This window comes from Artemia franciscana, chromosome 8, assembly GCF_032884065.1.
Source record: "Artemia franciscana chromosome 8, ASM3288406v1, whole genome shotgun sequence".
NCBI classification, from domain to species: domain Eukaryota; kingdom Metazoa; phylum Arthropoda; class Branchiopoda; order Anostraca; family Artemiidae; genus Artemia; species Artemia franciscana.
This window is the reverse complement of record NC_088870.1, coordinates 20,417,820-20,443,872: the sequence shown is the minus strand read 5'-3', so window position 1 is coordinate 20,443,872 and position 26,053 is coordinate 20,417,820. Positions and strand designations below refer to the sequence as shown.

Genomic DNA, 26,053 nt, shown 5'->3' with positions numbered 1-26,053 from the left:
AAAGAAGGTAAAGGAAAGAATGTTACAAAAAAAAGAATTTGTATTACTAAGCGTGCTCAAAACGACGACTATTTTTTAGGGTAGCAACATAGTAAGAACATTTAGGATTGTAAAATACCAGAAGATGAATGATTTTTGAGAACATTCGACAGATGAAAGATGAAAACATTCGACAGGCATTCAAAAGCTGATCAAAACATAATTCTAAAACTATTGATCCCAAGAAATTATATCAATAAGAGAAAAGTTATTTTCCATTATCACTCTTCGCCTTTTTTTGGAGTGGGCTGGCTTTTGGGCAAGGTTCTGGCTGAAATATTCGTCCAAATCCAAAATCTATTAGAAACAGTTTGTTTTTTCAAATATCTTTTGGCATGCAAAGTAACCTCAACAAATATAAGTGATCATAATGTCTTGTCAAGAACGAGAAATGTACGGTCCGGTATTGAAAAAGCCCAGCCAAGTTTATCAACTCGGTAGTTTCACGCAGCTGGCAACTCCCATCCCACCAACATTACCCAACACTGAGTCAATGCCAGCTCAAGCTTGAAGCCTGGGGAGAATATAGGCGAATATTGTCAGGTGACAGTGCAACTGTTAGCAGCTTGACTGTACCAATTGCTCCACACGGGTGTGACATTTAGGGTCTAAGAACAAGGAACGAGCACAATTTACTTGAATTTCGGAATTGAAACTAATTTGTCTTCCAAATAATCATACTTAAATGAACTGTCAAGGGACTCCGATCATAAGCAGGACCATGCAAGAGATGGATTAGAAACATTGACTGGCAGCCCAACACTCATCTACGACGAGCATCGCACGACAAGTTATCATATGAGCCTCATGTTCAAATCCTGCAAGCCCCCTCGGAGATTTATGAGACTTTAATAAATGAAACAACTTACTTTATTTTCTCCACATTTGGCCCCATTTGGCACAAGCCCAGGGTCTCGGTCGCTCAGTCCTAAGTCAATGCTAGCTGTCCGACAAGGAACAATTTCTCCTTGGAGATTGAAGAAGGAATGACCCTGCACAGAAACAGACTCCATTCCAAATTCCAAACGTTCATTAAGATGAGCGCAATGAAGAGCTCCACATAATATATTCCTGAAAACAAAAGCAATGATTAAGAGGACCAATGGAGAAGTGCATGAAAAATAAAACCCCCCAAATTTATGTAAACAGCAACGAGCTTCAGGGAAAAATATTCTTCAAGATGGATAGAATGAAAACGACGAATGGATTCGTCAAGATGGATAGATGGCACTTCAAGATGGATAAAAGAGATGTTTGAGTTTCAGATTGTAACGCTCGATTGACAATTTCTTCTGAGTGTCAAAAACTTGGTCAGGCTTCAGAAATTATTAAAGGGATGAAAATTTGATGCAATGAAAAGAAAGGAAAAGGGAACGAAACCAAGTTTTTTTCTCTTCTCGACTTTACTAAATGGTAAGTGGGATAAAGATTTGCACAGTGTGCTTCTAACGATATTAGCCAAAGAAGTCATGAGAGATATATATCTTTTGTTTCTAATAAAATTTCACTTTAAAGCAAAAATATCTAGAGTAGAAAGAAAAGTGATTAAGTCAAATTTAAACCATAATGTTGAGGAACCTTAACCCATTTTTCGGCTCACCTTACGTTTCTTTTCTTTTTTTAACTCTATCCAAATTTACTTCACAAGTAATTCAGAAGAAGAATAAAACATTGCTTTTTTCATTGTTTTCAAAAGGAATACCGTTTAAGAAATTTAAAAAAAAGTGCTTAATAGAGAGTATTCAGTCGATATACAGAACTACAGTATAAAAGAGCCGCACATGAGGACAATTTTTAGATCGACATACGGTGAGACAAGAAAACAAGCACAAGCGTCAACAGCCTAACAACTTCAAAGTTGACATTTCTATAGTTGGAGATGTGTTTTTTGATAAGACATCATTACTCAATTACATTATAACAACGTACTAGCAGAGTTTCCGTATAACATTTCAGAGTTCCAGAAATATATGTTTTGTATGATTTGTAGTTTTAGTAAAAGTGTTTTGAAATTAAACCTAAAATTGCTGAACGATTCGGGCATTCTGCCCTTGTATGACGCCACTGCCGGTCGAGTTCTTTTTTTTATTTTGATTTTTTTCAGTCGCCATTTTCGAACTTTATGTTGTCTATAGCAATGCTTGTGGTCTCAAGGTTATTTCAAAATAAATCAAAAATTCTTGTTTCTAGCATGAATAGCTCAGCACCTACTTAAAAGTAAAGTTGTGGTCTATATACACAAATCCAAAATACTCAATTTTGGACAAAAGACTTGGGCAACCTTCCTGAGACTTTTTAAATTTAAATTAATTTATTTTATTTATTTATATTTTATGACTTTATATTATTTTATCACATATATGTTTTATTATATTTATTATTTATTATTTTCTTTATTAAATTTTAAATTTAACTTTAAATTCTTGGTCAACCTTCCTGAGATTCTAGGCGGGCGTGACTTGCTCAAAGATATCAAGCAATTATTGGTCCAATAAGAGGCACACTTACTCCCGCTGTTTACCCGTGCCATTTAACCAAACACTTGGAAAACTATAGGTTCTATGACTATGACCTACCCTAGGAATGACGCTTGGACGGATAATAGATAGACATATCTATTAACAAATGAGCTAACATCATTTTTATACAATCCTAATAAGAGGAGGTTAATGCCAGATTTACCTCTCACTCAATTGGACTATATGTCTTGGCTTTTTCTACAATTAGCCATGGTTTGCTACCCACAACTATTCGACTTTAATTCAATTTATTTAATTATGTTCATTTATTTATATTTTATTATTTTACGTTATTTTATTTTATATATTTTATTATATTTATTACAACTATTCGAATTAAAATCGAATAGTTGTGGGCATCAAGTCATGGCTAATTGTAGAAAAAGCCAAGACAGATAGTCCAATTGAGTGAGAGGCAAATCTGGCATTAACTCCCCCCCCCCCTTATTAGTATTGTATAAAAAATGATATTAGTTCATTCGTTAATAGATAAGTATATCTATTACATATACACTCGATAAAAGTTACTACGTCATCTATTTCTTTAAATTTCAAATTTCTTCCAATAGCTTAACCGATTTCCAAACATCAATATTCCAAGTACCAATTAAGCAATAAAACAACACAACCACTTAGAATCTTAACTTGCCCTTCCTCAAATACAAAAGGTAGCCCACTTGAATAACTGTGGTCCGTAGCTCCCCGGGGAGTCGATTGGTTGTCACAAGGGCGATACGAAATATTCGATTAAATAATTCGGCTAATTTGTCGGAATTCCCAATTCTCGAAATTCTTTGAATAAAAACACATGTGTTTTCTGAAAATAACTACAGCTAAGGAAGGTGGAAATAAATGAAGATAGTATCAGCAATTGTTTTACCTTACACCAGTTTGTAACCTCCAATAAAATTAATTAGTCTGGCAATACGAAATCTTTTTTTGAAGATAACCTATCACTGCTTCTCAAATGCTTCTGAAAACACTTTAAAAGCAGATATTATTGAGAAATTTATTTACTATGATCAAGACTTACTTAGAGCCAAGACCCCATAGATTTACTTCTTTAGAAGAAGAACCCCTTTTTGAGTTGCCTAGTGATAATACATTGAAGACAACATTTTGTAGCATAGAACTTTCTGAGTTCTAGATATCAGCAAAAGAAGAATATCCACTGCTTAGTGGTAAGGCTCAAAGAATATTAATATCATTATGTAATGTTCTATTTGTGTGAAGCTGGCTTTCGGTTATCGCGGTAGTAAAAGGTTAGAATCGCTCAAAAATTAACGTTGAATAAGAAATGAAGGCAGAGCCATTCCTAGAGTTGGTGGTGCCCGGGGAATAAGTAATTACAGCGTTTTTTCCCGACTCAAATATAAGCAAAAAATCAAAATCAAAATGAAATTTTTATCAAAGTCGGCAACCCCTCTAGTCACGGCACCCGAGGCAGCCACCCCAGATACCCCCCCCCCCCGTCCCCGTTAAACGGTTCTGAATGAAGGTTGCAATATTCAACTTTATTCCGGGATTTGAGAAGTTGTGTAGTGAACAACAAGTCCAATTCCTCTAACTAACAATTCTAATAATGTCAAACATTGAGTGATGCTCAGTAAATTGTTCCTGAATTTAAGTTTGTGTTTAATCTATTTTTAAATTAGTCTAACTACATTAAAGTGCACTTCAACTGTATGTCAAACCAATATTGAATACATTGCTCCATCACCAGCGGCTGGAATTAATACCATGGTGGCTGTCCAGACTCTATTTAGATACTACGGAAATAGTAAAAATTTTATATTTTATACTATCCGAAGGAAAATAGAATCCGTTTTTTTTTCATTTTTCTGTTAAATAAATAATCACTTTGAAAGGTAAGTTTTAGAATTACTATATCGGATTAACGACGCTTCTTGACTACTAAAGTCCCTGCGTCGGCCCTGCAGTGCATTCCTGCAGCATGATTCGATCTCTGGGTCCCGTATTACCAAGCTAGGGTCAAAGCCACTGCGGCACCACAGGACTAAGTTTTAGAATTTCATAAGAAGGTCAAAATCTTTGAAAAAATGTGACGCATAGATGGATCTACTGAAGACTGTTGTTTTTAGGGAGCCAAAACCCGAAATAGATTGAGAACTTCTCGACTTTGACAGCTTTGCAAACTCTTGCCTGGCAACCTAGCTTGGCCGAAATTTATGATACAAAAGACTGTATTTCTGCCATTTTGATGAATCGATACTGAGCCCCTCCTCTCTCTGACAGACCTCTACATTTCTAATTTAACTTTCTTTGGGGTTTAGTCAAGTCACTACAACAACCGTATCTCAATTTTTTCTTACCACTTCTATCAACTTGTCCGCAAGGAAGAAATTAGCGAATCGTACAGTCAAAATACAGAAAACTTTTCTCAACACGTTATCACCTCTTCCTCCATCCTAGTATTTCAATTTGTCAAAACACTCCATAAAAGTTACTACGTCATCCATCTCTTTAAATTTCGAATTTCTTCCAATAGCTTAACCGATTTCCGAACATCAATATTCCGGGTACCAAAATGTTTTTAAGCAATAAAACAACCCTTAAAATCTTTACTTGCCCTTCCTCAAATACGAAAGGTGGCCGAAATACCTTTTATAATTGTTAGTCTTCTCATATTCTTTTTCCTACATTGAATTAATTATTACAGTGTATCAAGCGAAAATTATAAGAAAATTGAACGTGGAATTCCTACAACCTAGGAATAATATATTGAGCTCTCAACAGTTGATCAATGTGAAAAGCCACAAATACAGTTGTGTTTCACATAGTGTGTTAGACCTGTATATGCAGAAATGGTGGTCTTGGCTTACACAACTATGCCCTATGTGGTTGGCTCCTAATATAATTACCATTACTGGTTTGTTTATTAATGTAGGTACCACTCTTATTCTTATAGCATACTCACCTAATGGTAAACAAGAGGCACCTAGATGGAGCTACCTATTAAGTGCGTTGGGTCTATTCATATACCAAAGCTTAGACGCCATAGATGGGAGGCAAGCCCGTAGAACTAAATCGTCTTCACCCCTAGGTTAACTCTTTGACCATGGCTGTGACTCGGTCTCCGTTGTTTGTGTTAGACTTTCTGCGTGTCTTGCCATTCAACTAGGTTATCATCCTTGGTTAATGCTTCTTCAAATCTTATTTGCTGTTACGATATTTTACGGTGCCCACTGGGAAGCTTATGCTACAGGGACACTAATATTTGGAAACTTTGGCCCCACGGAAGCTCAGTTCATGGTCATGGCAGTAACATTAACATCAGCTATATTCGGTCAATCCGTCTGGTCTCTCACATTTTTCAGTGATGTTTTATCATTACGTCTGATGGGTAGTGTACTTACCCATATAATACATGCCATCATTTTTTTTTCACAACTTTATTCAATCCTATTCAAAGGGTCTGGTAAAAACAGATCTACTATGGCTAAAACCAATGTTTTATCTCCCGCTTTACCCATTTGCATGGCCAGTTTTTTTGCTTATGTAATTGCTGCTAAGTCTCCAGAACTATATGAAAGCCAATGTGCTTTATATTTGCTAGCTTTTGGAATGGTCACAGCTAAATTCACTATTAAGCTTGTGATTGCAAATATGTCCAAAAGTGAATTCAATTGCTTGGATTCATTGATGATTGGGCCACTTTTTATCCTACTTAATCAGTATTTTGACAAGCTCATCCCGGAGTACTTTTTTCTTCCGTGCTGTATGATTTGGATTATTTTTGATTTTATATTATACTCCATAAGGATCTGTCACGAGCTGTGCACATACTTAAATATTGATATATTTAAAATCAAATCGACAGACGTTCCAAAGAAATGAAGCCTTCTAAAGACAACCCCTGATTGTAAGATTATCAAGGGGGAACGACTGTAATTCACAATCCAACTCCCGGCAATCAGAAAAAATGGTGTTTCAAAAAAATTGTAGAATGGTGAAAAAGCGAAATGAAACCATCAGTTACTTCCATATACAATAAGAACTAAATATTAACTACTATTAGTTGCTCTCAGTTTTTTGTTCCATTACAAAAGAAAAAAGAAAAAAAGAGGACTAGACTTCAGAAAAGTATACATTAGCAAAAAAAGGACCTGCGCAATTAGCTGACCGGCCTATTTTAAAATGACCGTAAAGCATGTAACAGTATTAGGTCTCCTCCTGACCAAGTAATAGAGGCTTGTTTACCTTCCCCGGATTTCTCCAGGTACCCATTTAGAGCTGGGTCGACTCTGGCTAAGCTTACAGAGTCACGCCACTGACCCCCGTCCCAAACTGAAGAATTGGGTACACTGGGACTCGAACCCGCGTCCTCTGAGACAAAGGATCCCGAATTCAGCGCACCAATCCACTCGGCCAGGACGGCTATCATTACTCAATTTGCAACGTACAATTTCAGTTCCTTTCTGGTACTCAAAGAATATAGATGTTAGCGTTTTGATAACTAAATATGCTTACCTTTCCCTCTGAACTTTTTGGGGTTTTGATGCTATTAGGTAACATTGATACTGTAAGATATATTGTCTATCAGTTGATCCAGACAAGAATTCTGAATGTGTTCATTTCTTCCTTTTTCTGCTTTTAGTGTTTTCTCTACTCCTCTATGTACCGAGTTGTATACTGACTAATAAACAAAAACTGCAAGCTAATAAAAACATTAAGTCGTTTGAGGCACACCCAGGCGAAAATGTCGCATCCAATCTACCATGTATAGAGCTTATTAAATTGTATATCTTGTGAATCCAACTGCAAAATCTACGGAGACTTGGTGTTTTATAGTTTCAATGCAGCCAGGCCTAGCATGTTCTGAATTCCTCACTGTCATATATGGGCTGTTTAGTCAAGCTTTAATTCAAACTTTCTGGGTTCCGAGGAGACATCCAAATCATAAGAATAGCACTTATCAGACATATTTCATAAAAACGAGGGAGGAATAATCTGAGTCAGCTCATCTTTTGATTAAAGCTTTGGGGCTTTTGAAGAATCTTAATTTACGAAATGAGCCCTGTCTCACAGCACTAGAGAAAGGCGACCACATGAAGCCAGGACTTCTGACTAGATTTGCCTTTTTCAATCTTTAAAATAGAATCACCATAAAGTTTTTAGTTAGGGGCCGCTCTATAAAATGACAACTTTTTCCATTGCTCTTTGAACACTGAAGCATGGAATTGGCTAGAACTCACAGCTGTCAGCTCCTCAGGGTTACAAGAGTTCCTCTTTGATATAAACAAGCCTAGAAAAGATTTGAAAACTAGCGCTCAAATACATAATCTCTATCCCTAAAAATAAGAAGTTACGAGCTACTTACTCAAAAGAACATTTAGAATAGTTCTGTGACGGTCTGTGAAAGCCACAGTGACCTGTCTTGTTTCCATGAAGATTTTGTTTATAACAAATCGGTTCTGAACTTTTCCCAGAGCTTCCCCATAATAGCTGACACTGATCAGTGCGTGTGCTACATTTTCCTTGATAACAATATGCCTAAAAAAAGAAGAAAATAAATCAAATGGATTCAACAAAGAACTTTCATATGTCGGTAATATGTTATTTTATTCGTGTCCAAAAAGAGTATCTAAGAAATTTTTCTCAAAATCTCATAAAATTTAGATAGTACATCTAATTATCTCATCTAAGGGAAACAAACAGCTAAGAAGCTCTAGCTAGAATCATGATTAACTTAGGCAATCAGAGCATAAAATCACTACATCGCTCATTTTAACACTGGCTGACCAATCTTCTTTTTTTAGATTACTCAATAGGTTTTAGTATTTACAAAAAAAAAATACTTTTTTTCATATTGTAAAATTTAGCGTTTAAGATACCCACGGTTGTATCCACCAAGGGCTTTTTTTTAAATGAACAAGAGCTAAGAGCTCATATGACGCTTGTGACGAGGCGAGAAGAGCTAAGAGCCAAGAGATCATATGGTATGAGCTCTAACAAAATTCTATAAATCAATAGATTGATTTAAAAAGGAAAACAAGAGGCTTAATGCCGGTCAGGATTTAAAATGAGAGCTCTGAGTCACGATGTCCTTCTAAATATCAAAATTCATTAAGATCCGATCACCCACTCGTAAGTTATAAATACCTAATTTTTTCTAATTTTTCCTCTCCCTTTAGCCCCCCAGATGGTCGAATCTGGGAAAACGACTTTATCAAGTAAAATTGTGCAGCTCCCTGACACGCCTACCAATTTTCATCGTCCTAGCACGTCGAGAAGCACCAAACTCGCCATATCACTGAACCACTCCCCCCAACTCCCCCAAAGAGAGCGAATCCAGTACGATTCTGTCAATCACGTATCAAGGACATTTGCTTATTCTATCCACCAAGCTTCATCCCGATTCCTCCACTCCAAGTTTTTTTCCAAGATTTCCCCCACCAACTCCCCCCAATGTCAAAAAATCTGGTCGGGATTTGAAATAAGAGCTGTGAGACATGAATTCCTTCTAAAAATCAAATTTCATTAAGATCCGATCATCTATTCGTAAGATAAAAAATATCCCAATTTTCACTTTTTCCAATAATTCCGGTTTCCCCCTCCAACCCCCCCCCCCCCAAATGTCACAGGATCTAGTCGGAATTTAAAATTAGAACTTTAAAGCACAAGATCCTTCTAAATATCAAATTTCATTAAGATCTGGTCACCCTTTCGTAAGTTACAAATACCTCAATTTTCAAAATTACCCCCCCCCCCAATTCCACCAAAGAGAGCAGATTCGGTCCGGTTATGTCAGTCACGTATCTTAGACAGGTTTCTATTCTTCCCATCCAGTTTCACCCTGATCTCACCGCTTTATGTATTTTCTAAGATTTCCGGTCCCCCAACTGCCCCCCCCCCCAATTACGTTTGATCCGGTTGAGATTTAAAATAAGAGATCGAGTTACGAGGTCCTTCTAAATATGAAGTTTCATGAAGATCCGATCACTCCTTCGTAAGTTAAAAATATGTCATTTTTCTTATTTTTCAGAATTAGCCCCCCCCCCCCCCCAATAGAGCGGATCCGTTTCAATTATGTAAATCACGTATGTAAGACTTGTGCTTATTCTTCCCACCAAATTTCATCCCAATCCCTCCAATCTAAGCGTTTTCCATGATTTTAGGTACCCCCACCCCAAACTTCCCCCAATGTCACCAGATCCGGTCAGGATTTAAAGTAAGAGCTTTGAGACACGATATCCTTCTAAATATCACATTTCATTGAGATCCGATCACCCGTTCGTAAGTTAAAAATACCTCATTTTTCTATTTTTTTTAGAATTAACCCCTCCCTCAACTACCCCAAAGAGAGCGGATCCGTTCCGGTTATGTCTATCATGTGTCTAGGACTCGTGATTATTTTTCCCACCAAGTTTCATCCCGATCACTCCACTTTAAGTGTTTTCCAAGTTTTAGGTTTCCCCTCCCAACTCCCCCCCCAATGTCACCAGACCCGGTCGGGATTTAAAATAAGAGCTCTAAGACACGACATCCTTCTAAACATAAAATTTCATTGAGATCCGATTACCTGTTCGCAAGTTAAAAATACCTCATTTTTTCTAATTTTTCAGAATTACCCCCCCCCCCTCCCAACTACTCCAAAGAGAGTGGATCCGTTCCGATTATGTCAATCATGTTTCTGGGACTTGTACTTATTTTTCCCATCAAGTTTCATCCCAATCCCTCTAGTCTAAGTGTTTTCCAAGATTTTAGGTTTCCCCCCTCCAACTCCCCCCAGTGTCATCAGATCCGGTCGGGATTTAAAATAAGAGCTCTGAGACAAAATATCATTCCAAACATCAAATTTCATTAAGATCCCATCACCCGCTCATAAGTTAAAATTACTTCATTTTTTCTATTTTTTTTCCGAATTAACCGGCCCCCACTCCCCCCCCAGATGGTCAAATCGGGAAATTGGCTATTTCTAATTTAATCTGGTCTGGTCCCTGATAGGCTTGCCAAATTTTATCGTCCTAGCTTACCTGGAAGTACCTAAAGTAGCAAAATCGGGACCGACAGACAGACAGACAGACCGACAGAATTTGCGATTGCTATATGTCACTTGGTTAATACCAAGTGCCATAAAAATAGCGAACCATAATTCCTTCAACTTTTCCAATGACTGTATAATTTAAAAGTTTATACGGTGATGGTAAATAATTTATATTTAGCAACTTGGACTAACACTCAGGTCATTCAATTTAGTAGCTAGTTATTTTTAGTCTGATTACGCGCAATCACACCCCTTCACTGAAATCGGCAAACAGCAAATAAACAGTTTATTCTGCAAGTATATCCATGACTAGCAAATAAGTAGTCCCTGAAATGGACGCTCTCATATCCGTTACAACTTCTGCACATACTAGGTTATTGAGGTAAGTTGCACTGACTTATGCCTCATTTTCAAAGGTCAAAAGAAATATGCTTTTAAGCTCTTCAAAGTTCATAATCACATATGCAATTTAACAACGTCTAAGACACACAAAAACAGAAAATATATTTTCAAAATTACACGCGAAAGCCACAATATGTGCTAGCTGAACATACTTGAAAACATGGATTTTAAGAAAAAAAAATTGTTGACTAAAAGTATTTAACGATAGGGATAAGTCTTGTTTTTTTATTAACGAATTCAAAACAAGATTCCAAAGTTGCCAGACAGGTTCAAATTATGTCATGCAAAGCAAGAAGGTAGATGCAAACCATGTGGATACAAAAGCAAGAAGGTAGATGCAAACCATTTAGATGCAAAAGCAAGAAGGTATGTGCAAACCATGTAGATGCAAAAGCAAAAAGGTACATGCAAACCATTTATATGCAGAAGCAAGAAGGTCGATGGAAACCATTTAGATGCAAAAGCAAGAAGGTAGATACAAACCACGTAAATGCAAAAGCATAAAGGTAGATGCAAACCATTTAGATACAGAAGCAAGAAGGTAGGTATAAACCATGTAGATGCAAAAGCAAGAAGGTAGACGCAAACCATGTAGATTTAAAAGCAAGAAGGTAGATACAAACCATTTAGATGCAGAAGCAAGAAGGTAGGTGTAAACCATGTAGATGCAACAGCAAGAAGGTAGATGCAAACCATTTAGATGCAGAAGCAAGAAGGTAGGTGCAAACCATGCAGATACAAAAGCAAGAAGGTAGATGCAAAAGCAAGAAGGGCTCTAATTCCTTTCAAGCTGATTGCAGATGAAAACTTTTGGATTGAATGCTTCGTCGTAATATTATCCAAAGTTTTCGTCGTAAATATTAAAGGTACGAACTGATCATTCCTAAATCGAATTGTTCTTTAAGAAAAAAAAAACTGTCTAACAGAGTAGCTTTCAAATTAAACCGTGCTGATTACCCATTCATCAACTACATGTTGGTAAACTAAAAGCGAGGTAAAAAAGCTTGTATGCCAAGTCTGCAATTTTGTCTGGTTTTTTACACAAAAGTAGTGTTTTCTTCTTACTGGTATTTGCGGGTACCCGGAAAGCAGTCAAAACCTCTTTTTGACACGTCATATTTTCAAAGTATACAACACTCTAACACAATGATACAATCGACTATCGATAAATAGAACTTTTTTAACAGTCTCAGTTCTACCAACCTACATAACTGCTTCAACAAAAGTGGACTTACTAAGAAAATAAAAAAACCCACAAGGTAATCAGAGTCACGAGATCTAACAGGATTCATTCCTCTTGACATAGAGTGGTTATTTCTACTAAACTGTGATTATATTATCTTTAAGGATTTTATTCTTATGATATAGTGTGGTTATTTCTACTAACTGCGATAAGTCTATCTTCAAGGATTTTGTTCACGTCGACAACGAGATTGCTTTCCATGGTGCTTTGACTGATGCCAAATAACTGACTTTTGAAGATGAGGAGGAGGAGGATAAAATAGAAAAAAAACTGCAGATCATCACCATTGAAAATGAATTGGTAAATGTAAAATGTAAGTTGCTGGAGTCTCAAATTATCGAGAGTCGACCGTACACACTAAACAGACAGCTTTAATAACGAACTCTTAAAAAAAAAGAAAGATGAAAGTCAACTCCAACATAAGAAAAAAGGAATAAATAAATAAAAGAACAAAACAACAGATTAGAAAAGGAGTTCCTGGCAAGAAATAAAGGAAGGTAACACCAACATGGACAAAAAAAAACAGCAGGAACCGAAAGAAGATAATAAAGAATATACTTATGCTTCATTATCAAAATTCAATAAACAATGTTTAATATTTTACCTCTTAAGTGGTTATATTTAAATAAATCGGCTGGAATTTTGGATTTCAATTGTCAGAGTTCAGTTTTCGAACTAAATACGAAAAAACTTAAACTTTTAAATCTCTCCATAGAGCAGAAAAAAAATGTCTTTAAGTTTTTTTTTCCGCCTCCGAGAAAAAAGTTCTCAATTCTGCAGTCACATTTAAGGCGTTTCCTAAGGTCAACGTACTTCGGCATGATATAAAACACTTTTGCAATAAAAATTCTTTACATTTTACAGGGTATGACATAGCTACCCCCCTCCCCGCCAGGAATAAATATTACACTATCTTGTTAGGTCATTTAAGCCAGCAAAACCCTGTGATTTACAATCCGTGTTTTTGTTTTTGTTAAATATTTAATGAAATCCCTCGTTTGTCTGTAGCCTCAGTTCTTCCAATGAGTTAAGTAAAATGGGAAAATTCAGCAAATCAGAGACCAAAGAGGAGAAAACTAAGACCCACGATCAGATATAGGGAGCAGAACTACTACATCAGAATTACAAAATTCACGCAATTGTACTTAAAACCGCTACTATTAAGGCTCATCTATCCAAACATGGTTGTATATGTTTGTCTGGAAGTTATTCTCCCCGTTTTGTTTAAGGTTTTTCCAAAGGGATAATCATGAATAGAGGAAAACAAATCCTCGGCGAAAAAATCAATGAAATGTCTCTACATTAGCAATGTCTAATTAAAAAAGGTTTTGAGTCAGATGACTCTTATACGGTTATCTGGTCTAGTCGATCGATTAGTGACGTGTGAAACCATATTAGAGGTCTCCTTAGTGCGAAAAACAACATTCAGCTATCATTTTTCACGTAACCTGGTAACTTCACACAGATTGGCTCTTAATTTTAAACGGCAGAACAAAGTCGAACTCTTTCCTTCTTATTTTATTACCCATTTGAATATGCAATAAGTAACTTTCCGCATCGAAACCATTGCCCACAAAATAGGAAGCATCAACAAATGATCCGTTTTTATAAAAATAAAAAACGATCCCAATCTATCCAAGTAACTACCGGCCATAGGCAGCAGCTTTCGGGGAGATCTGGGGGAAGGACGGAGGAGGGTGTAAGAACGACCCCCCTCCCCCCGAAAAAAAGCTATAGAGGGTTGGATACGCTAAAAAGGCTTGAAAGTTCTAGAAAATGAGTAAATTTCATGATTCTGTTATATTGAGGGTCTATTATTGAACCAATCACCCAAGCAACCCTCTCCTTTCCCAGAAATGAAGAAAATTAAGCATCCATGAAAGAGATCAATTTACAATTTTGGTTTTTGGTATCAGCAATAATGACTATATGCCATTAGTTTAGAAAATTAATGTTTCATCATACGCAATATGCAGCTATCATATTATAATATTCAATGGGAAAATTTCGATTTCTTTATTAACTATTTTGAAGACGACTTGGGTATTGAATTTATTATGAGTAGATCGATATGACATTATTTCCCGAGCTTTAATTCAATATATTACAATACTTGTGTACGGTGTGATTTCTTTACTTTAAAGTACCAGAATTATAAAAAAGTTAGACGTACAAATGTTGAATAAGCTAGGTTAATTTAAACGTAGATAACTTATCACCGATTTTCTTAATGTTACAATGCAGTGTTTTCAATTTTATAATTTTAGCACTACAAATTTTCTTTGATATCACCTCGGCAGTTACTATTACTACTACTAGCAACTCACCACAACACAAAGCCAACTGAGGGCAACACAGCAATGCACGCTCCTCCTTCATCCCATTCAATTAAAAGCCTCCCTCTTACATCCTCCCAGAAGTGCCCATTTCCTTTAAATCTTTCTTTATGACATCTTTCTATCCCAACCATATACGACCAGCTTTCCGTTAAGCAGGTTCCGTTTAGCAGATCTGCCAAGGCGGTTGGCCGAAAAGGACATCTTTAAATTCCTTTTGTTTTCATATGATCTATCACTCAGATTATTCTTGCACAAGCCCATTCTCCTCTCCATTAAACATAAAGCTTTTTCAATGATATTGATAGCTGTGCTCCTAGCTTTCTTCCCTCAGCAACTTCACAGATTATTTTCCTATAATTATTCCGTCCATCTTCAGCATTGTCAAATTTTAAACCCTCGGCGATTAGTTCTCAGATAATCCTACAAGCTTACTTACTTTATCATCGGCACATCCAATTCCATCCTGCTTAAAGACATCAGAAGGACAAAACTCACTTGAACCAGTACAGTACTCTGGTAGATCGCAGACACTTCGGGAAGCGCGACATTCAGTTCCAGGAGCTTTCGGCTGACATATCTGCAAAACCGTAGTTAGTATTGTTTTTGGTCAATTCAACCACATAGCAGAACATTCATTTTACTGAGTGCTAAAAGCTTATAAATGATGGAGGAGGATCCCCTAAAAAGATTTTGACGGGTTAGTCACTAGGAAAGTTTTGAGGACTTAGCCCCAAAAATTGTCAGAGAAGTATTTAATTAGGGACAGAGATTTGGATATTTGCATATAAACGTTTTAATGTTGGTTCAAAGTATTTTAGTACTCCTAATTTATAGCTGGAAAGAGTCAAGGCTAAGATAAAAACTCAAAAAAATACATTTTTTTTAGCATCAGGTCACTGAATAAGAAAAAAAAATCTCTTATGGAACTTTACTCATTGCACCGAGAAAAATAAGTTCGAAATCCATGAGGAAGCAAAAAAAAAAAAAAAATAAGAGCCAAAAGCTCATATAGCTCATATGGCAGTTGTGACGAGGTCGGAAGAGCGAAGGGATTCTTCCCACCGAGTCTTATTATGATCCCTCCACTCTAAGCGTTTCCCAAGATTTCTGGTTTTCCCATCTAACTCCCCGAATGTAACCAGATCCGGTCAGGATTTAAAATAAGAGCTCTGAGAAATACTGTCCTTCTAAATATCAAATTCCATTAAGATTTGATCACCCGTTCGTAAGTTAAAAATACGTAATTTTTTTTCTAATTTTTTCGAACTACCAAATTAGGTTCCCCACCAGCTCCCCCAAAGAGAGGGGATCCGGTCCAGTTATGCCAATAACATATATAGGACTTAGCCTAACCTTCCCACCAAGTTTCATCCTGATCTCTCCACTCTAAGCGTTTTCCAAGATTTCTGGTCCCCCCCCCCAACACGACCCAATAACACTGGATCCGGTCGGAATGTAGAATAAAAAGTATGAGTTACGAGGTCCTTCTAAATATCAAATTTCATTAAGGTCCGATCACTCGTTCGTAAGTTAAAAATACCTTATTTTTTCTCATTTTTCCGAATTAACCCCCCCACTCCCCCAAAGAGAGTAGATCAATTCTGGTTATGTTAATCAAGCATCTGGGACTTGTGCTTATTTTTCCCACCAAGTTTCATCCCGATCTCTCCACTCTAAGCGTTTTCCAAGATTCCAGGTTTCCCCCTCCAACTCCCCCCAATGTCACCGGATCCGGTCGGGATTTAAAATAAGGGCTTTGAGACACGATATCCTCCTAAATATCAAATTTCATTAAGATCCGATCACCCGTTCGTAAGTTAAAAATACCTAATTTTTTCTAGTTTTTTCAAATTAACCGTCCCCTCACTCCCCCCCCCCCAGATGGTCGAATCGGGGAAAGAACTATTTCTAATTTAATCTGGTCTGGTCCCTGATACGCCTGCCAAACTTCATCGCCCTAGCTTATCTGAAAGTGCCCAAACTAGCAAAACCAGGACCGACAGACAGACAGACCGACAGAATTGCGAGCACTATATATCATTTGGTAAATACCAAGCTCCATAAAAAATTAGTTGATAGAAGAACTATTTGATGTTACACAGCAATATCGATTCCCAGGGCGCCAATTTATGACTAAACTGGCACCTGAATTGCATGTATATCATGAGAGCACAGATAAACAATGGCACCTACCCTCATATCACAGCACGGTCCGGTTCCACAAGTTGCGTTTGGATAAAGTTTACAAGTAGCGGCGTTACAACATGGATTCTTGCAATTTTCTAGCAGTCCACAATCACATTCCTCACCTGGCTCAACAAACATATTTCCACAGACCGAACCTTCAACTAAACTGAGAAAAATAAAATAATTAATTTAAAAAGGCGAGAATAAAAAGGGAAACAGTGTAAATTCAAAAATGAGAAGTGTAACATAAACATAGTTAAAGAAATGAAATATTTATGAAAAAAAAATTATACTCTGATACTTATGAGCGTGCAACTAGTCAGAAATAGAAACATCTTCTGACCTATAGCTTTTTCAGTCTGTTAAATTGTTCAAGGCAATGAACGGTAAGTAATGAACGGTTGATAAAAGCAGGTGCAGACCAATTCACATAGAGAATTGCTGTTAATTGTTTATCAAAAGCACTTATATTTGCAACCTAAGAGTAGGCTTGAGCATTTATCATAACAAAATGTTGGCCAACATTTGAGCCCGGGTGATTCCGGAACAATTTTCCATCGTCATGTTTTGCACAGAATTTTCATACAGAACAGATTACGCGAGTTCAAGAGCGGAGTTGAGTAGAGAGAATATAATAGGCATTTTCAAAGAACTGTATATTTCAAATAACAAACATACTAGCATTAAATAAGGGTTTATTACGCATTAATAAAAAAATTGTCAAAATTAGAGAAATATAAATGCTTCTGTTTTATTCTGAGCTCAGCAAAAACGTTAATGCTGTCTTTTGACAAAATTTCTGAGGAACTTGCCTAGAAAATCAAATATGTCACAAATTTGTCTGCCAGAGCCTCGAAAAAGACAACAGGAGCAGGTTTTTCTTTTGGCCCGAAATGTTCCAAAAAATACGCAAACATAAAAAGGATCAAACATATTAGCACGAGCTCGTTTTTAAGAGATGAACTCATTTTTAAGAGATATGAGGTTTACGATTCATTTTTATTTAGATAGGAGGTTACGAGTTCGTTTTAAGAGATAGGAGGGGTGTGAAGCCAACAGGATAATTTTAGGAACAAAATACAGAAGTACGTAGAAAGTTGTAGATCCATAAATTTCGGCTAGATGTCACTACTCCACAAAGACTGACAAAGCAAATCATCCTTAATGACTCAACTAGAACTAAATCGCTAAAACTCAGAGCACTCAAAACTGCGTCTCAGAACTTTTTTTTTTTTTCATATCTCCCAAAATGATTTTGAGCTTCTCGAAAAATACACAATGGACACCTTAAAATGTTCCTTTTTAGTGATTTCCAGTGTCTTTTTCAGCTGTTGAATCTTAAGACATCAAATACTATAAACTCGAGATAAGCCAGACAAGGTAACCAAATTTTTTTTTTTTTTTAATTGCTTGAAATCATAGCAAGAAAAAATTCTTACGGAAGAAATTAAAAACTAGAATAAGGGATGAAATACGAAGTGGCAGACACGTTGTATGACAGTTTACCAACACTAGGACCCAGTTAGTAGCTTTTCAGACTAAAAAATAACGGTTCATATTTTACAGCAAAATTGTTCCGATCACCAAAGCATTTTCCGGGCTATCGATGAGTGTCTGCTGCCTAGATATAATCCTAAATAGCCGACAAAACACAGCCAAATATTAAGAAACTAGAAGCAGCTTTCTTGATAAGAAGAAAACCCTTGATAGTCACTACTTCATAACTTGTCTTTTTTTTTTTTTTTTTTTTTTTTTTTTTTTTTTTTTTTTTTTTTTTTTTTTTTTTTTTTTTTTTTTTTTTGTCGTTCAATTTCTCGACAGAAATTTGTCTAGCGATATGAGCACTCGAGCGTTTTGCTAGTCATGACTTCAACCCTCAAGTACATCTACAAAAATCCATGACACAGTTCCATGTCACTCTTTACTCTAAAGTTTTTTGTTTCATGAAACATATCCGTGAGAAAGAGCCAAACTTTAGCGTAAAGAGGGGGAGCTGAGGAGGGGAAAACCCCTTTCATATAAGGAAAAATTTCTGTTCGTTTTATGTCGCTCCTTACTTTTAGTAAAAAAAAACTTTTTTTCTAATACAAGAGAAAAGACGAAGGTTCTGCCTCCAAGGCAAAGCTAATAACTAAATTAATCCACAAAATTTTCAATTTGATCTCCACTTGATATGAATAATACAGAGCCTAAAGACCGAGGTTCCAAAGCGGATTCTTCCCAGACTCTATTTAATACTCATAAGTTGATACTCATAAAGTCTCTGTACCTCGAAAACTACATGCCTAAAACGAGTTTGTCAAATATTATAGAGATATTCCAATGGCCAGGAACACCCACAGTGAGAGAGGGGGAGGGACTTTATGCCCTTCCCCTCCCTCCTCATAAAAAAGAATCTCAAGATTGTACTTATATTTTCCGGCAATTCTTATTATTACCATATAGTATCATTGTTCTTGTGTTTTTTTTTTTTTTTAATGAAAGTAGACAGTAGCATAAGAACTTCAAACAAACAGAAATAACTAGATTGCCTTAAGCTAGAAATGTTACTGTTTAAGGCACATACAACTCATTGAGCTTATCTATCATTTTTCTTAAGCTAGTGTTACAGTATTCATTTTTGAAACATTTAGATAAAACTACGTACAACTTTATCAGAAAAAGTACCAAATTGAAAGGGGCGGTTATCATAGACAGTACAATTGCTGTTCGTTTTAAGTTCCAACTCCTTATTACAGTTCGTTACCACAAACTGTTTGATATCGCTCAACAATTTTATCTGAAAAAGTTTGTTTTATTTCCATTTAATTTAAATTCGTATGCATAATTATATTCAGTTATTCTGCATGTGAGGAGGCTACCATTCTTTCAATGGCGGCTCAAATTGACCCTTTCTTTGAAATCCACTAATAATAAAAGACACTGTCGTAAGTCCTGTATTTTGGACAAGGGGCGTCAAAATGGGGTACCTTATGTGCTTACTTCGATATTTCCACCGAATGCTGAAGATTAGGTATTGGTATCATGACTTTGATCGATTTTTACGAATTTTTTTTTTTATCTGCACAGTAACTATAGAGCTCTCACTGATTGACCATGCATCAATATGAGCAATGAGCAGGTAAATCCCATTAAGTCGTTCTACTGGTTTTAAAAAAAAATGTAAAAAAGGAAAATCCTTCTGTTGTGGGCTTTTCTAAGAATTCTTAAAAAGGACCTACAAGAGCTCGGCTATGTATTGATGTAGCAGATGAAAGCTAAATCTTTTCTTCATTTATTGATGCTAGCTCAGTTACTGAAAACTCCATAGTTACAAAAAAATCAAAGAAAATGCTAGTAAAAAACTAACAAATGTCATAAACTAGTACCGAAATCCACTAAAATTTCACTCTAGCGTAAGTTCTTCCTGGGGGAACTTCAACTTTCACCAGCTCACCTTGTGGAGGTCTTGATGTATTTCTTGAAATGACATTTTCATTGTCAAGAAATTCAAGAAATTGTCAAATGTCAAGAAATTGACATTCCTTGAAATGCAACGATCAAAAATTAAGATTTTCAAAAGGGTAAAACCGTTGGTAAAACAACGATACGAGAAATCTAGTTCAATTCTTGAGAGAAAGCTTGAGATAGATACGACACATTCTGCGGATGAAGAATGACAGATTACAAAAGATCATCCTTTTAAGCCAACCATCTGGGGCCAAACAAAAAAGCGGCCAAAATTGGGTAAGAAGAGGTTGTGGGGAAGGATATTGCGAAAATGGACTTTTTGAGAAGGTGTAATGAGGGAGGCTTTGAATAAGTTGGATGAAGCAGGAGCGTGCGCAGCTGCGCTGGTCTTTGGCAGCTCGAAGCTGTAGTGAGTTACTAGTAGTAGTAGTAGTAGTAAAAAACTGCGCTGGAGTTTTTTTACTCCAAAACTTTTTTACGTTTGTAATAGTGCTTTAGTATTAATAAAATGATTGTTGATTGATTGAAAGTTGACGGCCTTTAAAAAGCCTTAAAAAACAGGCGAAACTAAAAATTCAGCATTTATAATATCGTTCGTGGCAACGAACGGTCAGAGGAGAGCAAGCATTGTCAACATACACAATACATCCTTAAAAAGAATCGACATTTATTTCATTCCAAACACGTCAGATTCACAAATTTATTTTATCTATTAAGAATTACTACCATGTAGAAAAATACATAATTAGACACAACACTCTAATGCTGCCTGTAGTAAAAAGCCATATGCCTTGCTGTTTTAACCATAATAATTTAAAACGCTTTTTCCATAAAACTAGTTCTTCAAAGAAAAGTAAAGAGCTCCATTAATCCAAGAATGAGTAAAAATAAAGTCAAATAATCTTCCAAGCGTGAAACTACTACAAATCACTATCAATAAGTGAATGAAACTCAAAGCGAACAGAAATTACAATAAATAGCCGAGTCAGACTCAAAACGAGCAAAAATCAACATGAGTAAGGCTTATAACCCCCATGCCTTCTCAGGACCAGAACACAATTTGTGCTTTACTGCAATGCTAAAAACAATGCTACTTAGCAGTTTTCAAATTTGTTGACAAATTTTGTCTGAAAATACCATTTTTACATATGAAAATAATTTCTGCTCAAAGAAAAGCAGTCAAAACACAAGTTGAGCTGCTAAACCGTCGGTAGCTTTTGGATGTCTGTCAAATTCTGCTACTGACAGGCAAAAGCTTTGAAAGTTTTTCCGTACCTAACCCACCCTATCCCTAACACTCAATTATATAAACCGAATTATATATTTCCCGTGAGCTTTTCTGCTTCTTGATCTTGTCACAGTTGGTTCAGTTTACAATTACGCGGTTTTAAACAAGAGTGATGCTAACTACTTCAGGTAAATATGGCAAATTTCAAAAAAAAAAAATTGTACATTTTTTTTTTTTTGATTGGGTCATGAATTTTGATTGGGCCTCTGGATTGTATAGCTACAACAAAATAGAATTATAATCAAATAGTGAGTTTTTAACAATACTTGTTAATTAAACAAAGCACACTCAAGAATTACGCTTAAGTTATCTCACAAAACCAGTTTTATAGCCACAAAGACAAGTGATGGGTTATAGAATGCATTAGACTTTTAAAATTGGGGCTATATATTTTCACATTGGGTAGGGGTGTAAAAAGTGGGGTAGCATAGTACCAATGGTTCTGGCAGTTTTCATGGCCAAGTAAAATTACCTGAGCTGATCTAAAGTCAAAGACCTTTGACTTTAACGTCAAAGACCTTTTTGACTTTAAAGTCAAAGACCGTCGAAGACCTTGTTTTTGTTTTTCTCACAGACCCTCGAATTACAATTTAAAACATTTACAACTGACTAACCGCTTACTTTTTACTTTTAGTAAGATATGTATCTAGCTTCAAAGCGTCTTGTATACTGCTGGCGCTGCAAGGTATCTGGTTGATGCGACACAGTCAAAGACCATATTGCCAAAAAATACCCTAATCAGCCTTTCAGATTTAAAGGGGAACAATCAGTTGCAAGTGCTTTCACCAAATTTAAATTCGCTTATTCTAGTACCATACTTGGTTCAACTTTACCACCCTGTTCAGCAGGTGACTGCGCATTGTCTCAGCTTGACTTACTTCCTGATTCAGAAAATGGATCGGTGGAAAAGCCAGGCAATAATATTAATTGAACAGTCAGTAGGTCTTTAAGCACCCCAGAGACTACCAATGTGGACCCTATAGTCACCTCTAACCCTCCAATATCCTCCAGACCAGCCAATCCCTAGAAACAGTCCAGAACCGATAGCACCAATTCTACAGTGACCGTAGAGTCGGATCAGCAAGCGTTAGCTGTATGATAAAAACTCTTCAGCAAAAGCTTCAGAACGAAGGAAGATCATCATCATGCTCTTTATTAGAAAATATCAAACCTAGTAGTATTAATGATTACAAAGCTTTGGTGATATTGACACATATTGCCAAAACGACAACAAGACTTGAGACTGTTTTAGATGAACAGTTTTAGTTTCTAATTTTTTACGAAGAGACTGAGCTTCGGACTCGGTATTTAACCTGCACCAACAATAACCCAATCACTTGCATTTTTTCACTTGGAACTATCTTTACCGGCTCAAATCAACCTAGTGAGTTGCGAAATCTCAAGACGAAAATAGTCCAGCATAAGGAATCGCCGGGACAAAAGCAAGGTTTGCCAGATGAGGCTGCCAAAAAGTCCAAAGCAGATCAGCTTATGTGTAGAAACCATAGAGCGGATTTGACCTGTTGTCTGAATGCTTATTGACAGCTTAAAGTGGGCCATGGTTCCCAGCTCCCGTACGAAGGCGATATAACTCTTGATAGCTTGAAAGACCATCCTATAGGCGAAAAAAAACACATTTACATGTTTGTCGCAAGCCTTACTCCCATTTTCACCAAACTTATCAACTCCCACCGGCAGAGATGCCTTAGTACCAATCTACCTACTACTAAACTGTCACCATCATTTGCTATTATTGCCGACAAGATGACGTCTAATAGGCAAAAATCTAAATTGTAGGAATCATTACATTTCTTTCTGGACGTCTTGATTCTTTCGTTTTGGACTTTCCAGTCACTAGTAAACATATAGGATTTAACATCGCACAGTTCTGCTTGAAGCTTTGAAGCATCACTCTCTGACGGTAGAAGATATTAAGCAGCAGCTTGTAGGTGGTGCAATAGGTGGACAATATTTTACGCTTCATGTGCCCACTCATCTTCTGACACTTATGGGTCTCCATGATTCTCCCTAGTATAAATATAACTGGGATTCAGCGCACCATATCGAATTGGCAGAAGGACCTGTCTGGAGCTCGTCACAGCGGGTTTCAAGTCTTTGTGACCTCATATCCACCGGTAACAAGAAGATGGGCTATGGAAAAGGTGCTGAAGCAATGATAAACCTCGCCGAAACACAAGGTGTCAATTTCAAGAAGCCATCATTGTTTTCCTCCACCAGGTTTACTACATAGTCAGCACAAGTCTTTTAAACTTCGAGAACTATCCCCTGATGTCTTCCTTCCAAAAGGTAGAGCTCTTACCACGGAAAATTATGAATATACTGAAAAAGTACATTAATCACCTGGCCAAAATGACGTTACAACTGTCAATAGAGGATCCAGTTGATACTCAGCTACTTCCTTGATTCTCAAAACCAGCTTCTTCCTTGTCGACAGATTTTTTTTTTTACCATGGAGTTCCCGTAGTTTTACGCCAGAAACCCCCCGATGTTGCGAGGGACGGATTCGGTGATTGATAACGTTGTGGTTTTTGAGTTGGGAGATTATGCAGGAATGGCTAGAAAGGCGGTTGCTGCAACTTCCTGGAAACTTTACAGCTTCTTAGACAATCCATTGAATAATCTTAATTCACGCTTTTTCGTTCCCACAAATAGGTACAACCCAGTTGACGAAAGGATGGCCATAATGGAAAATATGTTTGGTGCCAGCTCAGTTGGATTTACGATCGAAAAATCTGATTAACTTGGAAATTTAGCTGATCTTACTAATTCAGAGGGTTTTCACAATTTATCAGAAAGTGCAGTTCCCGACCAGTACAAATCATGGCTAGATCATGTTTCTAGCGTAAATACAGACCCTAAGCATTCCTCTCTTAGCATACTACAAAAGCTTTACTTGTTTGTTGAGCAGCCAGCACTGCATGACAGAATTCCCGAAATTTTTCACCTGTCATTGTGCTGTATGTGTAAGACATCATACGAATCTGTTGTCGAGAGTATGAGCAGTATTGACAGACGTACTCGTTGCGTTAGTTCTGCCATTGTTCGCAGTGAGTTAGTTGTCCAGTGGCAAGGCCCCCCTTTTAGTGAAAAATGTACACCATTCATTGAAGCAGCCTTGGACGTTCACTTCTATTTAGGGAAGAAGTGGCCTTTCTTCCGCACACCCGATCATGCTGAAAAACTAAAATTTCATCGCATTGGTGATGTAGTAGACCGGGTTAGCTCCGACAAGCTTCGCGTTCCACTTGCTATGTGAATGCCATTATATCCTATATTCTTGTTAAAACGATTATACAATCCTGATTTTCACAGCTTCAAAACAAAGATATTGGTAATCCTAAAGATTGGTATTGAATTTAATTAGTAGAGAGCAGTAGTATACTATCCCGCTTTGTGAGTGAGCTTTCTTGCAGCTGCTTTTTAAAACTTGTTCAAACTAAAAGCTCATTGAGTTTCAATGTCGCTGTGTGAAAATTTACTTTTAAGTCGTTGTTATCGTTCGTTCTTGTGGACAAGTTTTTAGTTAGTCCACTTATCTTCAACTGAAAGTGAATATTTGTCCAAATCTCGCAGAAATAGCCAAATTCTCTCAAAATCGTTTATTCGTCACTTGAAAGAACCTCAAAAGGGCTAGTAGCTATCAAGTTGTAGATACAGTTAAAGCAGGAAATGAGAAAGCCGGAACGTGGAAGATTAGTAGCCTGAAACAGCCACACTGCAATGTAGCAGCAACTCTTTGGGGTTAGATTAGGGCAAAACTAATTTTATAGCTTCATAATGAATGCTTGTGACTGCCAGGCTGCCAATCAGTATTGTACTCCCAGAAAATCAAGTGGTGCCTTTTATAGTTGTCAATAAGTAATAGTTGTCAATAATCAAGTGGTGCCAATAAGTATCAAGCATGCGGTTTGGGTATGCATATACAGTATGCTTCAGATTTTTAATGTTATACTCCACTAGCAGTATTAGAGTAAATATGATACAGCACTTTTGATAAAATGGTATAGATAAAGTTATGGAACATGATATTTATGGCTAGTGTATGGCTTGCCACTGATTTAGATTATACTTTTAATTGTGATTCAGAAAACTAATGATATTTCTAACTGCAAGCTACACTAAGTTACATTTCTTACTTTTCTGCAATTTTAAGTATAAAATACTTTTTGCTCGAAGCAAAGCTGTCAAACATAAGTTCTGCTGCTAAAGTGTCGGCAGCCTTTAGAATTCTGATACTGGTAGCTTTTGAAGTTTTTGCACACCTGGTATCCACTCTCCGACCACTCGGAATCTAAAAAAAGGCACTAACAACTTCTAATGACCAATCCAATGAGCCCCCCTCCAAAGTTTATACGATCACCCTTTCTGTATATACCTTAAATGAGCCTAGCACATAACTAACAATCCCTGCCCTGAGGGCTCTCATCCTCAATGATATAATTTACGAGAGAGAGAGAGAGAGAGAGAGAGAGAAGAGAGAGAGAGAGAGAGAGAGAGAGAGAGAGAGAGAGAGAGAGAGAGAGAGAGAGAGGAGAGAGAGAGAGAGAGAGAGGGGGA

The 26,053-nt window shown here is 36.8% G+C and overlaps 1 protein-coding gene across 1 annotated transcript in view; it reads right to left on the bottom strand.

Moving 5' to 3' along the window:
• LOC136030113 (uncharacterized) overlaps nucleotides 1-26,053 on the bottom strand; it is a 115,462-nt gene that overhangs the window by 19,724 nt on the left and 69,685 nt on the right. The window contains exons 11-14 of the mRNA XM_065708789.1: nucleotides 16,744-16,903; nucleotides 14,987-15,127; nucleotides 7,900-8,072; nucleotides 909-1,110 (exon numbers count right to left, since the gene is read on the bottom strand). Coding sequence (XP_065564861.1) covers nucleotides 909-1,110; nucleotides 7,900-8,072; nucleotides 14,987-15,127; nucleotides 16,744-16,903 — 676 coding nt within the window. The remainder of the gene's footprint in view (nucleotides 1-908; nucleotides 1,111-7,899; nucleotides 8,073-14,986; nucleotides 15,128-16,743; nucleotides 16,904-26,053) is intronic.